The 21,674-nt window shown below is 43.0% G+C and overlaps 1 protein-coding gene across 3 annotated transcripts in view; it reads right to left on the reverse strand.

Moving 5' to 3' along the window:
- tub (TUB bipartite transcription factor) overlaps positions 1 to 21,674 on the reverse strand; it is a 42,452-nt gene that overhangs the window by 7,625 nt on the left and 13,153 nt on the right. For 2 of the 3 annotated variants that reach the window (XM_061750925.1, XM_061750933.1), the window contains 7 exons: positions 7,553 to 7,604; positions 5,501 to 5,663; positions 4,094 to 4,234; positions 2,870 to 3,025; positions 2,651 to 2,772; positions 1,132 to 1,323; positions 914 to 1,026 (listed from right to left, as the gene is read on the reverse strand). In XM_061750925.1, the coding sequence (XP_061606909.1) occupies positions 914 to 1,026; positions 1,132 to 1,323; positions 2,651 to 2,772; positions 2,870 to 3,025; positions 4,094 to 4,234; positions 5,501 to 5,663; positions 7,553 to 7,604 (939 nt within the window). Of the gene's footprint in view, positions 1 to 913; positions 1,027 to 1,131; positions 1,324 to 2,650; positions 2,773 to 2,869; positions 3,026 to 4,093; positions 4,235 to 5,500; positions 5,664 to 7,552; positions 7,605 to 13,635; positions 14,002 to 21,674 lie in introns of those variants that run through there. The other variant, XM_061750942.1, reaches the window with a different exon arrangement.

Here is a 21,674-nt window from a genome sequence, read left to right on the forward strand (position 1 = left end):
ATCATCATTATTTTTGCAGCCACAGCCACATTGCAGTTATAAGAGGGTGTGCACACTTGTGCAACCACATTATTTCAGTTATTTTTACTTCCCCTCTCAAAAAGATGACTTTCTTTCAGTTACGTTGTACAGGGTATTGACCACATAATGGTGGGAAAAGTTCAATTATTTATCTTGGTCTCCTTTTTCATATTTAAGGTATTGAGACCATAGATGTACACCCGTCTGCAGAATGATTAGAATGAAAGTAAGTATTTTGACCAGATCCCTTTCAGGCACATTTCCTAGCTCCTAGCTGGATAAACCTGATTGCTTAATGGATTTAAGGCTAGCAGGTACGGTGTATTTGTGTAAGGAGTGTGGCCTAAGGAGATCAACACCTTATATAAAGGTGAGCGTGATTATTAGGCAACTTTTCTTTACGCCAAATGGGCCCAAAAAAAAAGAGATTTAACTGACTCTGGAAAGTCAAAACAAAAAGAATATCTTAAGATATAGGGGCGTCATCACAGAAGCGTCAAACGTTTTGTTGCCAAGTCAACAGGGTCGCAAGAAACGTGTCGTGAGAAAAGAAAACTGCCAAGGATTTGAGAAGAATCAAGCATGAAGCTACCAGGAAGCCATTCTCTTCAAGTTCTGTCAGTTCTGGAAATACGTTGGAAGTACAAGCTCTTCAGTGTTCAGCGACATGGCCAAAGGTAAGAAAAGCTGAAAAAAGCCGACCAGTGAAACGTGTAGACTGGGCCAATCTGGAATATCTGGAATATCATGGACTGATGGGATGGAACGAGAGTGGTGATGAATAAAGAGAATCCTCAAAAATGAGACTTGCCCAAGAATTCTGCACACGGTGTAAATATAAATATTGCTATAAATGACTGCTCACAATGACGACAACACACACGAGACTTACCTCAGTTTACCGATGAAGCTTTCTCCACCTCGGGACAGATCAGTGGGATCAATGGAGATGAGGTAATTGGAAGTTTTACTCTTTTTTCTCTTCCTGCCTGCTAACAGGAACACCTGTGACAAAACAAAAGCAGAATACAATGTCAACTAACGGCAAAACTGCGCTTTAACGTGGCTCGTTGTCAGAGCGTCGAACAGCGCACGGTCCGTCGTCGTCACCTTCTTGCCATCTTCTCGCTCCAAGTGCAGATAGTAGGTGGGGTACATGCCTCTGTCCATGCCTTTCTTATCCCGGGTGATTCTGCACTTCACTCTGACTCCCTGCGGTGCAGGTCGCAAGGAAAACTCTTCAAGGTCGTCCACATCAATGGCAGGTTCAGTGACAGGTGGAGTTGGCGCTGATGCAACCTCCTGTAGCGGGGGCCGGGGGGAATATATGTATCAAGGGTGAGACTCCTATGCAGACATGAGAGTTTGAGTCGTAAATTCCCTTTCATGAGAAAAGAAACAATGGATCAGATCGTCCCTCGGGATTGACAATGAGCGGTACATCATCCAAAACGAATCTGATAACGATGCGAGGGCTTCTGAGTGGCGCTTGTTATTGTTTAAGACGCACAACAGCAGATGGGAGTGGCAAAGCTGAAAAAAAAAAAAAAAAGCTTCAGCAAAACAATCTGGAAGAGGCAAAAAAGAGAAATAAATAATCATTTTTCCAAACAAGCCATGTAAATTGAGAAAAACTTTTACATGTTGATGATAATGTAGCCAATTTAGGACAAATGAACAGGTAACGCAAATCTTAAGGGATCATGTGCCATGAGTCGGTCACCCGAATTGTAATACGCTACGTGTCGCAAAGTCAAAACTGTCATCTGTGAAGCTACTTTTCACAATTTTCTTCTCGCGTGGGAAAACAACAAGTCGTGTGACTCAGACAAAAGGGGGCAGTATAACACATGCTACATATAGACTAGATTACCTAGATACCGAGATTTGTTGACGAATCACTGAAGAAGACCCTCGCAACTGAGCTGCAATAATGATGTTGTTTTTCGTAAACAACAAAAAAAGCAAGAGTATTTTTGTATGCGCTGTCTGCATACGTTACTCCCGATTTCGTTCACATATCAGTTTGTCGTTACTGCTGCATCGATGGTGGTTTTGTGAGCCCATCTATGGCATTTTGGATTACGTGTTAGCATTAAACTAGCAGAATTTTGCGAGATGAATGTGTGTTCATGTGGTGTGGGTAAATGAAAAATGTGGAATTCTCTGAATTTCTCGCTTAGTTTTACAATCCATTTCAACTGGAAGTGGTACAAAAGAGTTTTTCAAAATATGTTTGTTGCACGGTTCTGGCACTGAAATTGAAACTTTTGCTCACAACTCAAGACCAAAAGAAAATCAGGCAAGCCACAGCTCGTATTACAAAAAAAAAAGTGTAACTCGGCTCACTCGTAAGACGAGCTACAACTCTATAGTTGAATTTGGAGTTGCTTACCATCACACAACCTTTATGTCCAGCTGTCTGTGAAAGGTCCTCCAATAAAAAAGAAAAGCAATCAATTCTCCTTCCAACTCTGCGCAGTATCTCGGCCATCCAAATTGGAATGAATGAGATGTATAATGCAAACGTATTGCACACAATGATGAAAAAATAATAATAATAATAATGATCTGATTTTGTGAGAAAGAAAAAAAACACCACTTTATGGCCTGAAAATGTCCTTTTGACCTTGCATGACTTCTTGCTGGTGGCGGAGCCCGGTCTTGTGTTATTGTTGAGCTGTGAGGAAGTGGAACTCATTTCATCGTCGTCATCTTCTTCTTCATCAAAGTTCATACTGCTGGATATGCCTGTGCAGACAAAACAAGGTGTTACTGGATGACCATTCCCTTTCTCGAGTTTGTTGTAAAAGAGGCTTGAGCGATGTCCATGAGAAACCGACGGCACCTTTTTTGAGCATGGTCACCCGAAGGTCCTGCTTGCTCTGCGACGGAGTGCAGCTCGTGACCGGCTCGGCCTCGCCGTCCTCCGACGAGGGGTGACCCACTGTTAAGATTTGGATCTGGCCGTCCTCTAACTGGCAGGCCAGGCTGTCCATCCCCGCTGTGCCACAAGAAACAACAAGGCGCACCTGAACGCATGCTGTTACATGGCGCTTGTAAAAATGCTCACGCTTAACTGCGGAGGTCACGTGACTTGACCCGAGCCATTTTAGGACTTGTGACTCGCTTGGCTAAAACTTACGCAAGACTCATCGCCTTGACTTGAAAGCAGCCTTTCTTGTTTCCGGTTGACTTTCAACTGTGTATTTGTTTTGCTTTTGAAACACATTGTTCAAACATATTCAAGAGCACGTGACTCGGCTTGCCGCGCTCACTCCTTCCACTTGCGCCCGCCCCCTGCCTTTCTCATCCAATCGCAGATCAGGACTCAGCCGACAAATTCGCTGTCTTCCTCACTGTTGACACTTACGAAACTCTTCATACCATTTCACTTCCAACTGCAGAGGTGTTACAAAACAAATGATGCATTTAATCAATGTAATTCTCCATCAGCCCGGTAAGATACACATTTGTGTTTTTATTAACCGTGAAAAACATTGTATGATCCGACTCGTGACTTTCTTAACAGCGAGTTAACTTGCCTGAAATGTGTTGGCAACTTGACTTGCTTGATTTTTTTTTCCCACAGGATTTGGGCCTTGCTCAAAACGTGAAGGTTAAGTCTCGAGACTTGCCATTTGCACTACTCCCACCTCTGCCTAAATGCGAGATTACTAAGTCAAACACGAAATGTTTATGTAAACAGTTACCAGTTCTTGTCGGTGTTATCGAAATCAAATCGAGGCTTGCATGATTGTCAATGAATCTTTTTTTGAATGACACAAGAAAAGTGCTTGTTGATGCAAAAGCTTCTGCACTGGTGGAGCGAGACACTCTCAGTATCCAATGATTGGTCGTCACTATTTGCTTTTATTTGAATTGTTTTGAACGTTTAAAAAGTGTGATTTGATTTTTTTGTACATCTTTTTTCCCCCCTGTTCTGTTCTGTTCTGTTCTGTAGTTTTGTCTCTTGGGCCCTGTCGGGTAATCAATCCTACAAGTATGCGGGCGGTTCATCTTAAGTTGTGACTGTTTCTGACTTGCTTTTTTTTTTTGTCACAGGACTGACCTTTGTGCTTCCCTTTCCTCTCCTTTTTGTCACTGCCCGCCTGAGGAGTGGAGCTGGCCGACGCTCTCCCCTTTTTTGCTGAGCGCGGCGGCGGCGGCGGGTCTGTTTTCACCTTCACCTCCTCCTGCTTGGCTTCTTCCACTGAACACAGACAGAAGTCACCAGAGAACCGGCAGGTAGGACGCATGCAAAAGTAACAAGTCATATAACACTGAGAAAAATATACATACACTAGGTTGTCTTGCGCAATCGAATGAGATCCAAATTGATTTTTTTACTGCAGTTAGTCGTGCTCATTACTGTTCGGTTGTCAAGTGCAGCGAATGACAAAGCTAGTGAGATGCATTTCTGTGTCAAATGCTTCAAATGAATTGAAAGAGAAGAGAAAATAAATGAAGGATTTCATAAAAGGTGACAGGATGTCAGAAGGTTCATGTGACTTTTGGGGGTGTAGATAAGGTTATTATTTCCCGACTGTGCAGAATATGAACCAGCCGTGTGACAATAGATTTTCTCCTGGCTCATGAGCCCTCGGAGGTGGAAATTACATTTGTGCTCTGATTTTTGTGTTTCGCCACAGAAACTCCCCCCCAAAAAAAAAAAAAAAAACATTTGAAGACTCATTTGGGCAAAATAGTTTAGTGAGGTCAAGTGAAAAGCACTTAGAGGAAAAAAAACACTTTGAGAAAACAAAAAGCAAGACAATAAAATCCTTTGGTGAAACTCTTGATATGCACGTTCAGTGTATAAATAATGTCGAGTGTATAAATAATGTCGAGTCTTAACGTTGCGTCGAAGGACGTGACATTGCGATCCAATCAGAGTGATGCTCATTTACATGTCGCATAATAATGAGAACTATGTAGTAGTATTGTAAATGTTCATTTATCCACTTCATTAGTCTTCTGTATTTATTTCACACTGTTTTTGTATGTTAAGCTATAGTTATTCTCTAGAAAATGCATTTTTGCTTGATATTTCTGGGTGTCTGGAACAGATTCATTGGATTTATATTATTTCCGATAGGAATCATTGTTTTGGATTTTGTATGATTTGGTCGCAGTCAGACGTTTTTTTTTTTATTAGACTGGGCTTTGGCCTGAGCACAAAAGCAGCAAATAAGTAAGTTTGTCGACAAAGAGCAGAAGCTGTGCAAATATGCAGGGAAACACTGGATATTTTGTATATGATCATTATAGTGTTGCTAAGCAACAATTCCATCGGTCGTGGAAGGTCACTACACTGCTTTGGAAAATATTCTGTATTTTTGGGTACTCCTCGAAAACGTTCTCCCAAAAGGTTGTCCCAATAGAGTAGATTAGTATAGATTGGACTTTAAAAGACACGAATGGACTCCTCCTCTTTCCATGAAGGAAAGTGTGTTGAGGCGTGGCCGTTGCAACTCACCGTGGTAGATAGTGCTGCTGTTACTGCTGAGGTAGGATTCCACCAACGGCGCCTGCTCCTCGCTCTGTTTGGTGCGCCGGGCGCGAGATCGCCCGTCCACGTTGGACTGGACCATCAGAGGTTCTTGACGCTTCTTCTTCTGCTTTTGCTCCAGCAGCACTCGCTGTGCACGGCGGACACATGAAGCAATGTGGTGAGCGACGCATGACACAGAGATCTACGGAGATTTCGATTGGGTTGGGACGCACGAGGCGGAAGGACGGTATCGTTTCTGGATAGCGCGCCATTCATCCGGACGCCTACGTGCGCGGCTTCCGGCCAGAGTTCATCAAATATTCAAAGCTTCTATTCATGGACAATTCAGTGAAGAGCATGCGAGCGCTCCGACTGTGTCGACATTGTCAGGTTGGCGACGTGCCCTTAAGTGAGGCTACATTTGCTTGCTGCGCGCAGGAAAGTGTGAATTATACACTGAAGTCAACCATTAATCCAAATATAGGATCTTCATAATCACTGAGCGTACTGAACCGTGCCGCTCGCATAAATTACGGCGGCAAGGAGAGGAGAGGAACGCTGATACTGTTCTGCCCGCCTTTGAAATGTTCGGTACAAATTCAGTGGCTATTTAAAGTCTACACACCCCATTTCAAATGCTGTTTTTTTTTTGTTTGTTTTTTTTGGGTGATGTAAACAAATGAGACCAAGATACATCATTTCAAAACATTTCCCACCATTAATGTGACCTACAACCAATACAGCTCAGTTGAATTTTGTTTTATCTTTTCGAGAGGGGAAGTAAAAACAACTTCAATAATGTGGCTGCGCAAGTGTGCACACCCTCTTGTAACTGGCTTGTGGTTATGTTTCGAATTATATTACACAGAAAAACCTGGCATTTCATGTAGCATCAAATCAGACGTAGTTTTTGAATGAAGTCTTTGAATCCGAACGGGACAGGTCCAAAAAAAAAAAAGAAAAGGGAAAAAAAAACGCTTCAGATGAGCATTATTAGCATATTACTGAAGTAGAATTTATCATGGGGAAAAAACAAAGTCAATACTGTTGCAGAGTTCATGAAACAGATTTCTTAACAGGTCTTTAAAAAAAAAACAAAAAAAAGCCCTGTGATCATCCCGTTTGTCCGGCATTGAGAGTATCAAACTGATGAGTCGCTAGCACTTTCAGCAGCTGACCTTTCACGGCACTGCGGGAGGCGCTGTCAGGATAAAAGAGATGTTCTCGCCGACAGTGTCAACATGTTCCTCGACTGCACTGATTCGCGACCGGGGTGTCGTGGCACACTGTGTGCCCTGGGAGATTACAAGGGCATTGCGGGGGCATGCAAAATCGTCCGCTTTCACTTCGTTTGTCAGAAAATTGTTGATGACCCATCCATCCATCCATCCATCCATCCATCCATTTTCTGAGCCAACCCAGCCATCTTCGGGCGTGAGGCGGGGTACACCCTAGATTGGTCGCCGGCCAAACACAGGGCATACATAAACAAACAACCATTGGCACGCACATTCACACCTACGGGCAATTTAGAGTCTTCAATTAACCTACCCGGCATGTTTTTGGGATGTGGGAGGAAAGCGGAGTGCCCGGAGAAAAGCCACGCAGGCACGGGGAGAACGTGCAAACGCCACACGGGCGGGGCCGGGGGATTGAACCCCGGTCCTCAGAACTGGGAGGCGGACGCTCTAACCACCGGTCCGCCTTTATTGATTATCAATTATGAATATATATGTGATCATCTATCTCGGCCAGCACTGAAAGGCAACAATTAAATGCTTCGACTAGATGGCAGACGGTAAAATAAATCGGTGTACGCCATAGCTGTTGCCAACATAAAGAATAAGTTGAGGCTTCCGGCGCGTATATTAGCTTTATGTTCAATGAAACAGGCCCAGATTTCACACTGATTAAGTCCATTTGTGAGTACATTTGGTGTTTTGGTCTGCTGCTGCTGTTTTGACACGTTCAATTAGAGCTTTGGCTCAATAAAGGGTGGAGAGCACTGCTCTATTCTAAAAAAAAAGAAAGATTTACCTGCCGATCAAGCTTCTGCTGTCGGAGGTTGGTGCCCTCGTCGTCTAAAGTGCTGCAAAGAGAACACACAAGAAAATACATTTTACAAGGCTCGACACTTAGTTATGTAATTACGGTTTGCAGATTGTTGATACGTGAAACCCAGCGGTGGTCAGTTCAATATACATTACATATAGATTACATTTCACTTCTCCACACGGCGGTGGGTAACTGGATCAAATTTGTCGCTACTTTCAATGAACCGACCGATTCTGGAAACAGTATTGGCAAGCACGCTGCCTCGATGTAAAATCTCAGCTCGTTACCTCGGCCGGGTCGCCATGGCAACAAGTGCTCCTGCAGAATAAGTTCAGTTTCAGACGATGACATCAAACCCTGTTAATAGGGCGACTGCTGCCCAGTCAAACAAATGAACAACTCTGACTCTCTTGCCAAGATATTTGCACGTCAGGGACTTTTTTTTAGTTCATTCATTCATTTTCTGTCCCACTTTGGAAGCCAGAATACCCAAAGAAAACCCACGCAAGCACAAGGCAAAAAATGCAAACGCCACAGAGAAAGGAACGAGAATCTTTGCGCTGTGACGCAGACCGAACCACATGCGCAAATTGCGTCACGCCGATGCATGGCTCTTCGTCATCTTCTTCTTAGGCTGTATATCGCCCACGTGCTATGTCACGCACAGCTTTTACAATAAGTATAAAAATAACAAAAAACAATCATAGATTGTTTGCTAAAAGTCTTGGGCTCGTCGCTGTTTTTGTGCTCAGGCCAAAGCAATACGCTCTTACTTGGCCACCAGCTTGTGGAATCTGGGTTTTATTTCATTGAGTGTTTTTTTTGGTTTTGTATTTGAGACGTCCTGTCCTCGAATGCACCTTGTGCATTGTCAAAAGTGAAACGCAAAGCATGTTTCGGTTTCTCTCCCGATGCAGCTGCAAATAGCAAAGGTGACGTTTGTGTAACGTGCCGGTGGCCATATTGGTTTGCCCATGTGTGATGTTACCGAGGCTAGTATGCTAGCTAACACTACTGATGAGCCTCAAGTGAAGGTGGTTCTTTTATGTTGAATAATTGAACTAGTGAATACATTGGTTTATGTAACATGGGTTCGTGATCGTGCGCATGCTAGATGCATGGTGTTGATTCTTCATGATTCTCTACGTTTCAAGTGCTTTTCCGCCAAATTGGGGCACCTATACACTCAAACCCGCTTTTTTTTTTGGGGGGGGGGGGGGGGGGGGGCATCAATTTTCACAGATTTTTGCTCATCGCTGCAGGGCTCGGACGGCAGGGCACAAATAGCAGGGGTTGAGCCCTGCCACGAGCAGCAAAAATCTGCTAGCAAATGAAAAAAAAAAAAATAAGGTTTCTTTAATGTAAGATGCCAGCAAATCACAACTTTTGTCTAAATGAAGCTCCTCAACTCACTGCAACATAGTTCCTTGGCACCACAGGCCAAAAAACAGCTAATAGTTTTGCAGTACAGGGAGTTCACTGCACTGCCCGATCCCGATAGCATCATCTCATTGATTTATATGAAAAAGATCTTGTTTCGCTCAGTCTCATTTCCATCTAATCAATGTTATGCTTTGTTGTTTTATGAAAGCGTTGTGTCACTTTTTATTTCGACGCAACTAACGGGAACATATGGACAACGGCCTCCGTCAGCCGAGGTTCAATTTGTCGTAAGGTGTGCAGCTCGTAAAGCGCATTTGGGATTCGGATCTGATACGTCATATTGACTCGCGGTGTCTGGCCGATATGGCAACAGAGAGTATCTGCTGCTGCTGCTGCTGCTGCTGCTGCTGCTGTGACTTTTGGGCGACAGTATGATGACAAATCACAGAGGACTCGCTGCAGCGATGACTCTACGAGCGGCTCGGCACACAAGCGGCGGCACAATGTCAAGCGCATATCTGATTTGCCGTCACGAAATGCATTTTGTGAGTTTTGCCTCGATGAGCAGAGTGTTCTTCCCAACACAACTGGGTAATATCCTAGTCTCTGCAAACACCCGTATCGACTTCAAGCTTATCTGACTTGATGGCGCTATGTACACGGACTTAATGTCATTGGTCCAAGCAAATGTTTAAAGGTCACTGTAGCACAAGCAACGAGGATCAAATGAGATTCTGAATGATTTCAAAGATGGCTGCAACAATAACGTTTACATTTATGCAGCACATGTCAGCAAGTGAAGAATAATCTTTTCAAATCTCAAAAGAAACTTTTACGGCAAGAATGTTGTATAATTACAAACAAATTAATTCGGGGGGAAAATTTGAGGCATTTTATTCACATTTTGTGTTCAAACAACATGGAACCTTTGTCAGTGTATGATTTCCCGGTGAGCGAGTTGAAACGGCGTTGCTTGGACCAATGGGAGGCAAATTTTCTTTGTAAAAAAAACTACACGGCGGAGCCTTCATAAGCGTGGATTTGTGCAAATTGTGCCAAAAGGAGTTTTCATACCACCGAAGCAATTCAACACAACTTTCCAGCTGCCACGCAGAGTAAAAGGCAATTCTGTTCAAAACAAAAAAAATACATAAATAAATAAATGTCCTAAAATGGCACTTGAACTTTAGGTCTGCTTCATTTTAGCCAGGGATATTTTCTATTGGTTGTTGTACTGAAAATCCAATTAAATGCATTTTTCCAAAGTTAACCATATTCCCGTCTGTGTCAATGACTTGATTCGCCTTCACTGAAATCCCTTTAAACTACTATAAAATATCGTTGTCCAATTACAAATGTGATGAATCATCCTTCCATTCATCCCTTTTCTATACCACGTGTAAACATATCCATGTCAAATGTATTTAGAAACACATTTCTGAAAATGTTTTGGGTCTGTTTTCAGTTGCTAATTGAATTGATTCATTTAGTAAGCTATATGCTTTTTCCATTGAAAGTACTTTCTTGGACACATTCTGTAAAATCTCACCAGTGCAGTCAGTACAACACATTCTGCCTGGCGTGTCATATAAAATGTATTGTCACTAATATGGAATGAAACGGCCATATAAAGGTTATCGTTCTGCTTCTAGTCCGCTATTTCAAACACTTTATATAGCAATGATATCGAAAGGCAGTTTGTCACGAGTCTCGAACAATTGTATTGCGATCATACACTCGACAGGTTGAGACATTAAAAGTGGCAACGGATTGTCGAGCGGGGACTAGCGCGTCCGCCCGCAGCGCCGCAGTCCCTTCCATTGCGACGAGCGAGGCCCAACACGGACGCGATCCAACAAAAAAAAGGATTTGTCTCCCGCTCAGACAAACAAAGCCCTTCATGCGTGCAATCAGTTATTAAGTGTGTGAATAGGGATCAAACCTGAAGATAATGACTGTTCAACATCTCATTATGCTGGAGAGTCTCGGACGGTGAGCAGTGCAGGGGGCCTTTGTAAATCTCTCAAGGTTAATCCTCCGGCTCCCTTGAAAGGCGCTCTACAATACACGCTATTATTATTGTTATCACTATTATTATTACACAGCACCACAAACTGTGGTCATCTTGAGACCCTGCTAGAAATAATTGTGCATAATTGAACAGATCCATCCATTTTCTGTACCGCTTATCCGAAGCAGACCTAATGAAACAACAGAAATCAAAAATGGACATATGCCAGTCACACCCACCAGGCTGTACGAGGCGCTAATGGTGCGGCGACCCTGGACACAGCGCCAAACACACACTAAGGAAACTCTCCAAAAATAGCACTAGTGGGCTTGCGAAACAAGTTTATTGACATAGCCGCTGCTCTGTATTAAATATGAGATACAAACCGCAAAGCAAGGGAAACTGTTGAATTCATAACCCAATTCAATTGTTAGAATGGGCAACCTCCCTTTAGAACCTTCAGACTTCCTACGTCAAATCACTCCTCTGATTCCTGCCGTCCAAGTTCGGTTCCCTCAGAAGAGAGGCAAAAAAGTCTCACGCTACCTGAGGCGTGTGAGCACTGAAGGTGTTCGTGTGACGTGTCGCTTAGCATTTCCGCAAAATCAGCACACTGCATATCTCGAATGAGTTGAGGGATGAAGCGCTCTCAGAAGCAAATGTATTTTGAAAGGGGATGAGGCAAACTGTTTATTGTGAAAGCAAAGACCTCTCTCTCTCTCTCTCTCTCTCTGTCTGTCTGCCACCCGTCTGCTCAATTTCCCTCTCAATCTTTCATTTTAGAGACTGGAAATGACAAACTTCTTTCATATTAATTTGCTGCTTCCATTGACTGTCTTCTCGTTCTGTATTTTGTTTTGGTTTTGTTTTGTTTTGTTTTTTGACATTTGATCAATAAGAACAAAAATTCCACAAATTGAAAGCAAAAATGTAAAGTGTACTTAAAGGACAACTTGAAGATCATTTTATGCCAGAGACCCTAATCACCTCCTTAGGAGGTCTATAATATTGGTGGACACAAAGTGTCAATTTCAAAACCATAATGACTCAAACTGGACTTTGAAATGTTCCGAATTTACATTGGTTGATTTGGCCTCATAAGCTTCTAAACGTCTTTGTCTACTAAGTGCGTGCTTATTTCTTTGTCATTGGAAAGAAAATACCACTTTATAACAAAAATATACATTTTAATTATGAGGATATTAAGAACGTATTATTTCAAGATAAACACAAAGGGCAGATGCACGTAACTAAGCTTCAAGTTCAGCGGCGATTTGGCAGTTGCAATAGTGCTGATTAGCAAATCTTATTTAGATCAGGAAAATGAAATTAATAATAATAAAAAAATTGGCTCTAAAAAAATAAAAGTGCTTCAGAGGTTTGATATTAATAGCACTCCAGGTTCCATATAGCACTATTGTACACCACTGAGGATCTTTATTATTCATACATTGTTCATGACTTGTTCTTTAGAATGATGATATTTCTATATAGTCGGCTTCCCATGATTCCATAGAGCATGACAAAGTTCTTTAGAGCTTCATAGACAACAGAAGAGGGTGTTTGATACCAAAGACCCAATGGCTTCTCATTTGTTACTACTGTGTGTATATGTATATGGAAGCAGTAAGAATGGGTGCTGAATAGTACTTTGCGCTATGCGTACAAGCCAAATCACCGCATATGAGCAGCGTTACATGTGGCCATGATGGTTTCCCCGCACTTGATCTGGCCTCCGTTAGGAGCTCCTCTCCTTGTCGTACCTGCTTGTTGCAGCACCTGGTAGAGAGGATTGAGACGAGTGGTGAGGAAGGGATTTCTTTTAACGAGTTGGTGGTGAGGCTTCTTTGCCTTCTTTTTTTAGGGGGGGTTATTTTCGTGATCACAGGTAGCCAAAATAATTTGCTGATTCTTTTGTTAACACAGATTTCTGTCTTTTCTTAGGTTATGGGGACAGCATTGGATATGACAACCTGAGCTTTGGCTTGGTCCGGTGCTGACCCCATTTAGTTTCCTTTTTGTTTGTTGATTTGAATTTATTCTTGTTTGTGCAAAAATTAAACTTGTGGTATTTTGGCCTCACACTTTGTGTGTGTGTGTGTGTGTGTGTGTGTGTGTGTGTGCGCGTGTGTCTGGCATCCTTCATATGTTCTCGTGCCGAGGAGGCCGTATCAGTACAGCTTTTTATTTTTCGAGTCTGAACTAGATTAACCTCAATTTGGGCCGCAATATGAATTCTTATTGTTGTATTGTTTAAGAAAAAAACGTCAGCGCAATGAGATCCAAAACAAGCCGTACCCCCCAAAAAAAGTTAGTTTTACCTTATTTAAAAAGATGAGGCACAAAATATTAAGAATCTCAGTATGACGACTACAGTTTTTACATCACTACAAATTACAACCACTGTAGTAAATATTAAATTAAATCAGTCCATAGTGACCATTATTGCCTTTTTGTATTAAATCTCATGAGTGTGTAGGTGTCCCTAATCTTGTGGCGGTGAAAGGATTTGAATCTTTCTACTCGACAAGTCTCCAGTGATGCAAACGAGATGGTTACGCTCATTTCGATCACTCTGTGAAATCATAACTGAACCTGCCTGCTTTGCCTTTACGCACATGTACACCACTGCAAGAAATAAATCAAGCCTGAGCCCACTTGCATTACCTACCTGTAGGGAATCCAATCGGAGGTGTGCTTGGAGCTCATTCTGTCTCGATCACCGCTGCCGCCGCGAGGCTGGCGGCCTGCAACAGCACCACGGCAAAGTGGCTAAGTGGTCAGAGGACAGGATTCAAACGGCGAGAGCCCACATAGTCCGATCATCACTGCTCCTCGTATCCCCAAGCCTTCGCTCGTACGTCTTCTCGACTCTCAATCCACGCGGGCGGCCGCTCTCGTTAAGCGACGTACGCCGTGCACGTGAAATTAGCCGTTTTCTTGTCCTCCCGTGTGTGTGTGTGTGTGTGTGTGTGTGCAATTTGCAGTCAAAGCCTCTCCTCTGCTCACATCCACCGCCTCTGCTCTTGACTGGATCTAAATCTCCCTCCGTTTCTTGCCCTTTAAATCCCCCCTCCTTCCTTCTGCCTCCTCCTGTCCCCCATCCATCTCTCTCGTGCAGCATCATCAACAGCAGCATCCAAGTCTCACGCTTTCAGTGGGGAGGAAAAAAAAAAAAAAACCAAAAACATGGAGAATCCCCCTCTTTTCATGCATCTTTCATATTCTTTCTCATTCGCTCTCTCCGCTGCACTCGGAATGCAAATCAGGGGACTCAGATGTGTTTCTGGACCAATCATTGATTTATTCTCTCCGAGTACGAGGCATTAGCATATGACTGCGGTGGCTAGTGTTAGCAGGCTTTAATTAATGAACCCTCGTCACAGCCAGACAAAGGCGCCCAGTGATAGCCGCCGCGGCTCCGAAGCGCTCTCGGGCGCATCTGCTTCCGCCCTCCGCCTGACTGTCACACATCACTCACTGTGTTCCCCGGCCAACCGCCAAGTCCATCTATAGACGCTTAACGCAGGCGGCTTCCTCGGGAGCACGAGCGCTCCACAAGGAGTCGATTCAAGGCGGCCTCATCAACGAGCGCATAGCTCACGTGCACGTGCGAGGTCTCGCCCGAGTCCAAGGTGAAACGATCTGCAATCGTTAACATGAATTGGGGTGTAGACGTTTTTGAAAAAGTGCAGCTGGTCGATGAAGAGGACTTGCCCAGGAAACAGCCAGAAGCAACATCTTTTATTTACTGGACTTTATCATCCAAATGTTGCGTACAATTGGGAGTTTAGGGGACCTTCAGTGCAAGACCGAGACATTTGGGAGTCCACACCGAGTCAAGACCAAGATCGAAACAAGCCGAGATCATGACAAGACCAAATCTCAAATTTTAAAAAGCATGACAAGGTCGAACTGTTAATCTCTCGTTTATTTGAATTTTCTTTTAAATACATGTGACAGCTGAAAACACAGTGTCTGCAACTCTTCAAAGCACAACATGTAAAAATCTCAAATATTAAACAAATATTCCAGTTAAATTCTTGCAGAAAAATATATCCTTGGATGTATTCAAAAATACAGATTTAAAGAAGAGCGTGCTTGCATTGAAGAAACAGAAGACGAGGAGACGGTCATGTCACTTTACTCACTTTACTCTCCACATACAAACTGCGTGTTTTCACATCAAACTGCCAACCACTCCCTTTGAAGCCAACAACTCCCTGCCCCTCTCTTGAACATACACGCCCCTGGTGAATGTCTTCCTCTTTCTTGTGGCTCACCACACTGCAGGATTTTGTGACCGAAACATGCACGCCGGGGTCTCATAATAAATACACAACCTCGAAAGGCATTATTGTGAGACCCCACAGTTCAAAAAGTGTAACAAATTGCCAATTTAGTTGATTTGGCACAAGCTACAGCCAAAGTAGAACACGTCTGTTAAATAAAGCACACTACTGAAACACACTCGAACACAAATTTGACACACACTTACCGAGCACATTGTATGTGCACTGGTACTTAAAACTCTTAGTATGACTGTAAAGATATGTATCTAAACTAGACTTTACACCGATTTTATCGGGATGATCGGTATCGGCCGATAGTCAGCATTTTATGCTCATCGGCTGATCGGCTTTAGTGCTATAATTCGCCGATCTGATCAATGACGTCATTGATCGGCTCCGCAAAATACATTTACTCCGCGTCGCCGAGTGCACAGTATATTTGAATCCAAAAGCTATTTTATTTTTAGCCTTGTCGCGTGTCTTTTGACATAGTATTGGAAATATCTGACGGCCAATAAAGTTATTTAAAAAAAAAAAAAAAAACAGACAACACGTAATGCCCGGATCAAACTACAAGACAAATTTGCTCTTTCACGATTGCACTGTCAGAGTTACTGAAATCAAATCTTGTATTCCGCATCCCTTTTTTTACGATCATCAGGCTTTAGCTTGTCAACTCAAATGCGACCGGATACACTCGTTACCGTGGCGTCGACAACAAGAGTGGAGCGATCCGAAAAAAAATGGGGGAAAACATGTGTTGGCGGTGCTCAGGACAGGAGAGGACGTTGGTTTAAGGCTCGCTTGAGGTATGTTCACGTACTTTGAATACGATACGGCTCGCGAGCAGGCAATGAAATGTTATGTAGCCTAGCAAGCTAGTGGTAGCACGAACAGTTGGACGTAAACATGCCACCGTCCTGTCGACTCACGCTCTAAAGTTTCAGTGTGGGTGAAATAAATTAATTAAAAATAAAGTAATTGAATGACAGTAAGTTAGCACCCATTATTTTTGTCATGTTGTAATGTTGGTTTGACCTGACCGATTCGAATACACGATCTGACGAGAGCAGTGATTTTTCCAACCTTTATGGAGCCAAGGAACAATTGAAAAATCTCACGGGACACCAACAAACACAATCCATCCATCCATTTTCTGAGCCGCTTCTCCTCACGCTGGAGCCTCTCCCAGCTATCATCGGGCAGAAGGCGGGGTACACTCTGAACTGGTTGCCAGCCAATCGCAGGGTACATAGGAACAAACAACCATTCACACTCACATTCACACCTACGGGCAATTTAGAGTCTGCAATGTTTTTTGGGATGTGGGAGGAAAGCGGAGTGACCGGAGAAAAGCCACGCAGGCACGGGGAGAACATGCAAACTCCACACAGGCGGGGCCGGGGATTGAACCCGGGTCCTCCAAATTGTGAGGCTGACGCTCTAACCAGTCGGACACCGTGCTGCCCCAACAAACACAAATGTCACAGAAAGTGGACACATCGATTACTGTATTTACTTCCTGCCATCTAAAAGAAGACCATTCATTTATTCTGTCTGTCACTTTGCCTCACTGGCATCAATAGAGGAACAAAGATACATTATTTATTGTAAATATCATTTTTGGAGCAATTACGTACACAAGTATATACAGGAAATGAACAGTTTATTTAAATAGACACATTGCTCCATCTTGTGATCGGTTCTGTTTTTTTTTAAACTCGGCCCCAAAAATCCCGATCGTGTAAAGCCGAATCTAAACACATAAATTCACTGGCCACTAAATAAGGTACACCTCCGCAATTGCACTTGTTTGTATTGTTATGCAGCAGTGTTGAAACTTTGTCTTGCATCTGGGAGTAAACTCAAAAAAAAAACAAAAAAAACTGTGCGTCTATTTGTGCTTTAACCCCGAAGGCATTTTTATTCGGCAACTTGTAACGGAAAAAAATGTTCAGGGCAAGCTTCGTCGTCTACGAGACTAGCGGTGCGTCATACACTACGCGGCTAATTACTGGCCGAGCAATGCGTCAAATCCTACACGACTTATAAATTCAAAGCATACATATCAACTCCATTTTTCCAATTGTCTCATACAGCATATTTTCTTACAACAACCGAACACATCTGATGTCGGCCTTTCACACTCATGGAAGACTTGAATGTCAAAAAGCGTCACGTCACAGAGCTTCGTAGGGAAATTTGAATAGTTTAAAAATACACAGCCATCAATCCCTCATGTTCTGGTTGCAGAATCAACCAGTGATACGATAATAAATGTTCACTATATATATATATATATATATCAATTCTTGAAATGCAATTCCGTTTTTTTTGTTGTTTTTTTTTTTGATTTGGCCCACAAAATTCACTTGGATTCGAGGACGAACAGATTGGAATTTGGTGTTTTAGGATCAAGGTCGCAGAGGTGAAGGAAGAAGTTGAGCGGATTTGGCACGCACGCTCACAAGGATTTTAGGATCAACTTTGAGCGTGACTTCAGTGTTCTGCATTTTGGCCATGAATCAACATCCTGTAAATCTGGCCTACATGTGCTTCATGATCATTTTATTAGGTACACCAGCACAAGCGAATACCATCCAATAAAGGTTGTTTCAACAACTCTTAACTATACGGTACATAAAATGGGTATTTGTCGGAAAGCTTACTTGGCTAGAGACAAATATTACAAAAACAGTAGTAGTAGTGCAGTAATACAGGTACAGCATATATATTGGAGGTAGCAGAGTGGGATGCTCATCCTACGCAGCTATGCGGCTCTGTGCTTGGCAAGAAAAAAAGAAAAAAAGGATTTCTGTCAAAGAATGACTTGAAATCAGAACAAAGGTCAGTAAACAAAAACAGTTCCTGGACCCTGAACAGAATCCACAGCGTTTAAGGTTGTGATCTACAAGTATCCTAAAATAACCAAATCCAGCACAGATTATTTTGTATATTGAGTATATTGTATATTGCGCTGCTGGGATGAAAGCGGAGCTAAATGGAACGAGCCACTCAGCTCGGGAACGCTCCCGAGCAAAAAAAGCACCCTGCTGAATATTTTGACTTTCAAGTTTGACTTTGAAGGCTGGATTCGGTCAAGAGGGACTTTGGTGAAGATAAGAATATATATATTCTTCCTCCTTCCGTCCCACTACAGTGTATTTTCAAATTACAGATTCCCCCCAGCCCCCCACCGGCCTTCCAGTAAGTGTGCGGCACCACACGTGCAATGATAAGGTCTTCTATCATAAATTAGAATTTTCTCGTCCAGAATTCTTCCATTTAGTTCCCGGAGGCACTGTAGTTTTAGTAAAAGCAGACCGGCAGTGTGGGTAATTATAATAATGGCCTATTCACTGAAAGCGCACGCAAAGTGAAAATGGATTTCTGGCTTTTGTTCGTCTGTCTCAAGCAGACCGAAATATAACCGCAGAGAACACGAGCTCAGACAAAGATCAGCAGGACATTAACCAGTGGCGATGTCCTTCCGACATGTACTGGCTGCGTGGAGCTCAAAACAAGTCGGAAGGTTCGAAAGTGCACGTGTCGAACTCCGAGATCATTTTATGAAAGCAAATCATTTGCGTCGACTTCCGGGATTCTTGTTGAATCGCTCCGAAAATTGTACGTGACAAAAATGACTTTGACACCCCTCCCCCGTTCTAGAGCATTCTTGAGTCAAGCTCAGCTACTCTTACTTACTCTTAGAGCAGCTACTGTCCATCTGTGGAAATGTTGAAATCTCCATTTAAGACTTATCTCTGCACTCTCTCGTTTGGTTCAACCACACTTAGGGCTCTATTTTTGTGACTGGCGTAACTCTGCGCGGAGGAGGGTTTGACCCAGTGTTGGTAATTTCGCGCATCTAAAAGAAGCACGCACGGAAGCGCAAGCAGACCTCCGCGGGCAGATGAAGTTAGGAAAATCACAAATATTTGCTGCTTAAAGGCCACTTCATGTCAATCAACTTGACCTGAATCACATGGGACATTCTGGCCCTCATAACGAATTGAAGAATTGCGAGATTTTATATGTCATGTACTCATCATCTACTTTTTCCCAGCTTCCTGCCTCAGCAATGGAAAGAAACACGGCAATTCTGAACGCCGTCACATATCATGAGATTGAACACAAATGCTTTAACAATAGTCAAAGCAGGTCTGATTGACACTGGGGATCATCAATGTGATCAATTATTGCCTCATCACGTTCGCTACCGAGAAGCTACTTATAGCGTAGCATATAGCTAGCATAAAGGATGAAGAGCAGCAAGAACTGAAATGCATTGTTAAATACGTTCTCGGAGGTAGACAAACGTGTTACTGCGTGGATGAACATTTTGTCACATCTTACACGGGAGACTGGAGGCGGGCTTGGGGAACTTGGAGGCAATACATTCATGAAAGATAATTAAGCCCTGTTGGCATCATCTTGAGATTAATACAGTTACATGCCCGCCATGTAAAGGCTCACTTGCTTAATTATACAAATGAAAGGATATGTGTCTGTCCATTTTCTAGTTTCTGTTCTTATATGTGTTCCCTATAAGACAATCAATGTGCAATAGTTGACATCAGATTATGCAAAACGCGGGACCACTGTTGCAGGTTTAATGACCAGGAGTCCTGGTACTAGTTAGTTTGAGTCCAATACTGTGAAGCTACACCGAGAGAAACAACTAAAACCTCGGTAACATGATGAAGCTGTGCATCTGACAATTAGGCCTTCTACTTTGAATCGGTAGCAGTCATGTGCCAGCTCCGATTCATTGAAGGATAGCTTCGATTTTAAAAAAAATGGAAAATAAACACAAGGCCAACGAGGGCCATTTACCAGAAACGCTGGCATCTTTATTTAAAGGAGAGCTGTAAATGTGTAAAACAAAGAGGCAGGTTTGTGGACCGTGAATATAAGAACTCTGCACATCCCTGTTCAAATGCCAGGTTTTTGTCAATTGAGACCTAGATCCTTTTTTTTTTTTTTTAATCCAGCATTAAAGGAGCTGCAGGAATTTCTGGCAAGTAATACATGTGACAACAATCTCCCATATTCTTCATACTGTATGTCTGGGTTATAGGGTATGGTGGCAAGACGGCAGAAACAAAAGAAAAACATTCAAGCCCGGCAAGGTTTTGCAAAAACACACTTGAAACTCCCAAACGCATGCGAGAAAAAGGGTTTGGGCCACTGAAACCAAGGTTGAACTTTTCACTTTCTTTACCGCTTCTCCTCACGCGGGTCGCGGGCGCGCCGGAGCCTATCCCAGCTATCTTTCACGGTGACGAGAGGTGGCGTACACCCGCCAGCCAATCGCAGTGCACATAGAAACAAACAACCATTTGCACTCACATTCACACCTACGGTCAATTTAGAGTCTGCAATCAAACTACCACGCATGTTTTTGGGACGTGGGAGGAAACCCACACAGGCACGGGGAGAACCTGTAAACTCCACACAGGAAGGGCCGGGATTTGAACCCTGGTCCCCAGAACTGTGAGGCAGAAGTGCTAACCAGTAGTCTACCGTGCCGGCAGGTTGAACCTTTAGGCCATAAACCGCAAATCACCACAAGCATGTTGGAGGCAGCATCATGCTTTGGGGTTATTTCTTTTCAGTGTCAACTGGGGCCTTAGTCAAACTAGAGGGAATAGTGAACAGTTCCAAATAGCAGAAAACCTTCAGACTTATGCTAGAAAGCAAAAAGAAAATGTCAGAAAAATCCTACTAGAACATTGAAATGTAGTTGGGGTTAATGAGGGGCACTTTAAATGGTGGCAGGTGTGTGCTGACTCCCATTTAACATGAGTTTCAGTGGTTAAATCTGAATGTACCCATTTCTGAGGGTGTGCCCACTTGTGCAAACACATTATCTCAGTTGGTTGTTGTTGTTTGTTTGTTTTTAAATTCAACTGAACTGTACATGTTATAGGTTACATTAATTAGAAATTAGAAAGGATTCATTTTGGTTTCATTTTTTACATCACAAAATGAATTGAAAAGGGGTGTGTAGACTTTTCATATCCACTGGATGTGACTAACAGCTTCAGACAGAGACTGAGTGACTTGATGCATGACACGAATGAAAAGCGACTGATCATAACTGCCGTTTGTCCAGCACTGATCCAATCAAATGTGCCCACATGTATTGATTTGGGCTAATGCGGCGAAATCTACACTTTGCTGCTACAAACACATTGCGGAGAATTTTGTTTTCAAAGGACTTCTTTTGGGGAAAGATTTCATATACTTTAGAGACATTGGAACAACACACACACACACACACACACACACACACGCATTGTATCGGCCAATTGCGGGCATCCATAAAACATGATTTGTATTGGGAAATGTCACAGCGGATGAAAGGTTGTTCCAATGTCCCAGCATCCCACTGAAGCATCCCGATCGACTCTCT

The sequence above is a fragment of the Phyllopteryx taeniolatus genome, chromosome 2 (assembly GCF_024500385.1).
Source record: "Phyllopteryx taeniolatus isolate TA_2022b chromosome 2, UOR_Ptae_1.2, whole genome shotgun sequence".
NCBI classification, from domain to species: Eukaryota; Metazoa; Chordata; class Actinopteri; order Syngnathiformes; family Syngnathidae; genus Phyllopteryx; species Phyllopteryx taeniolatus.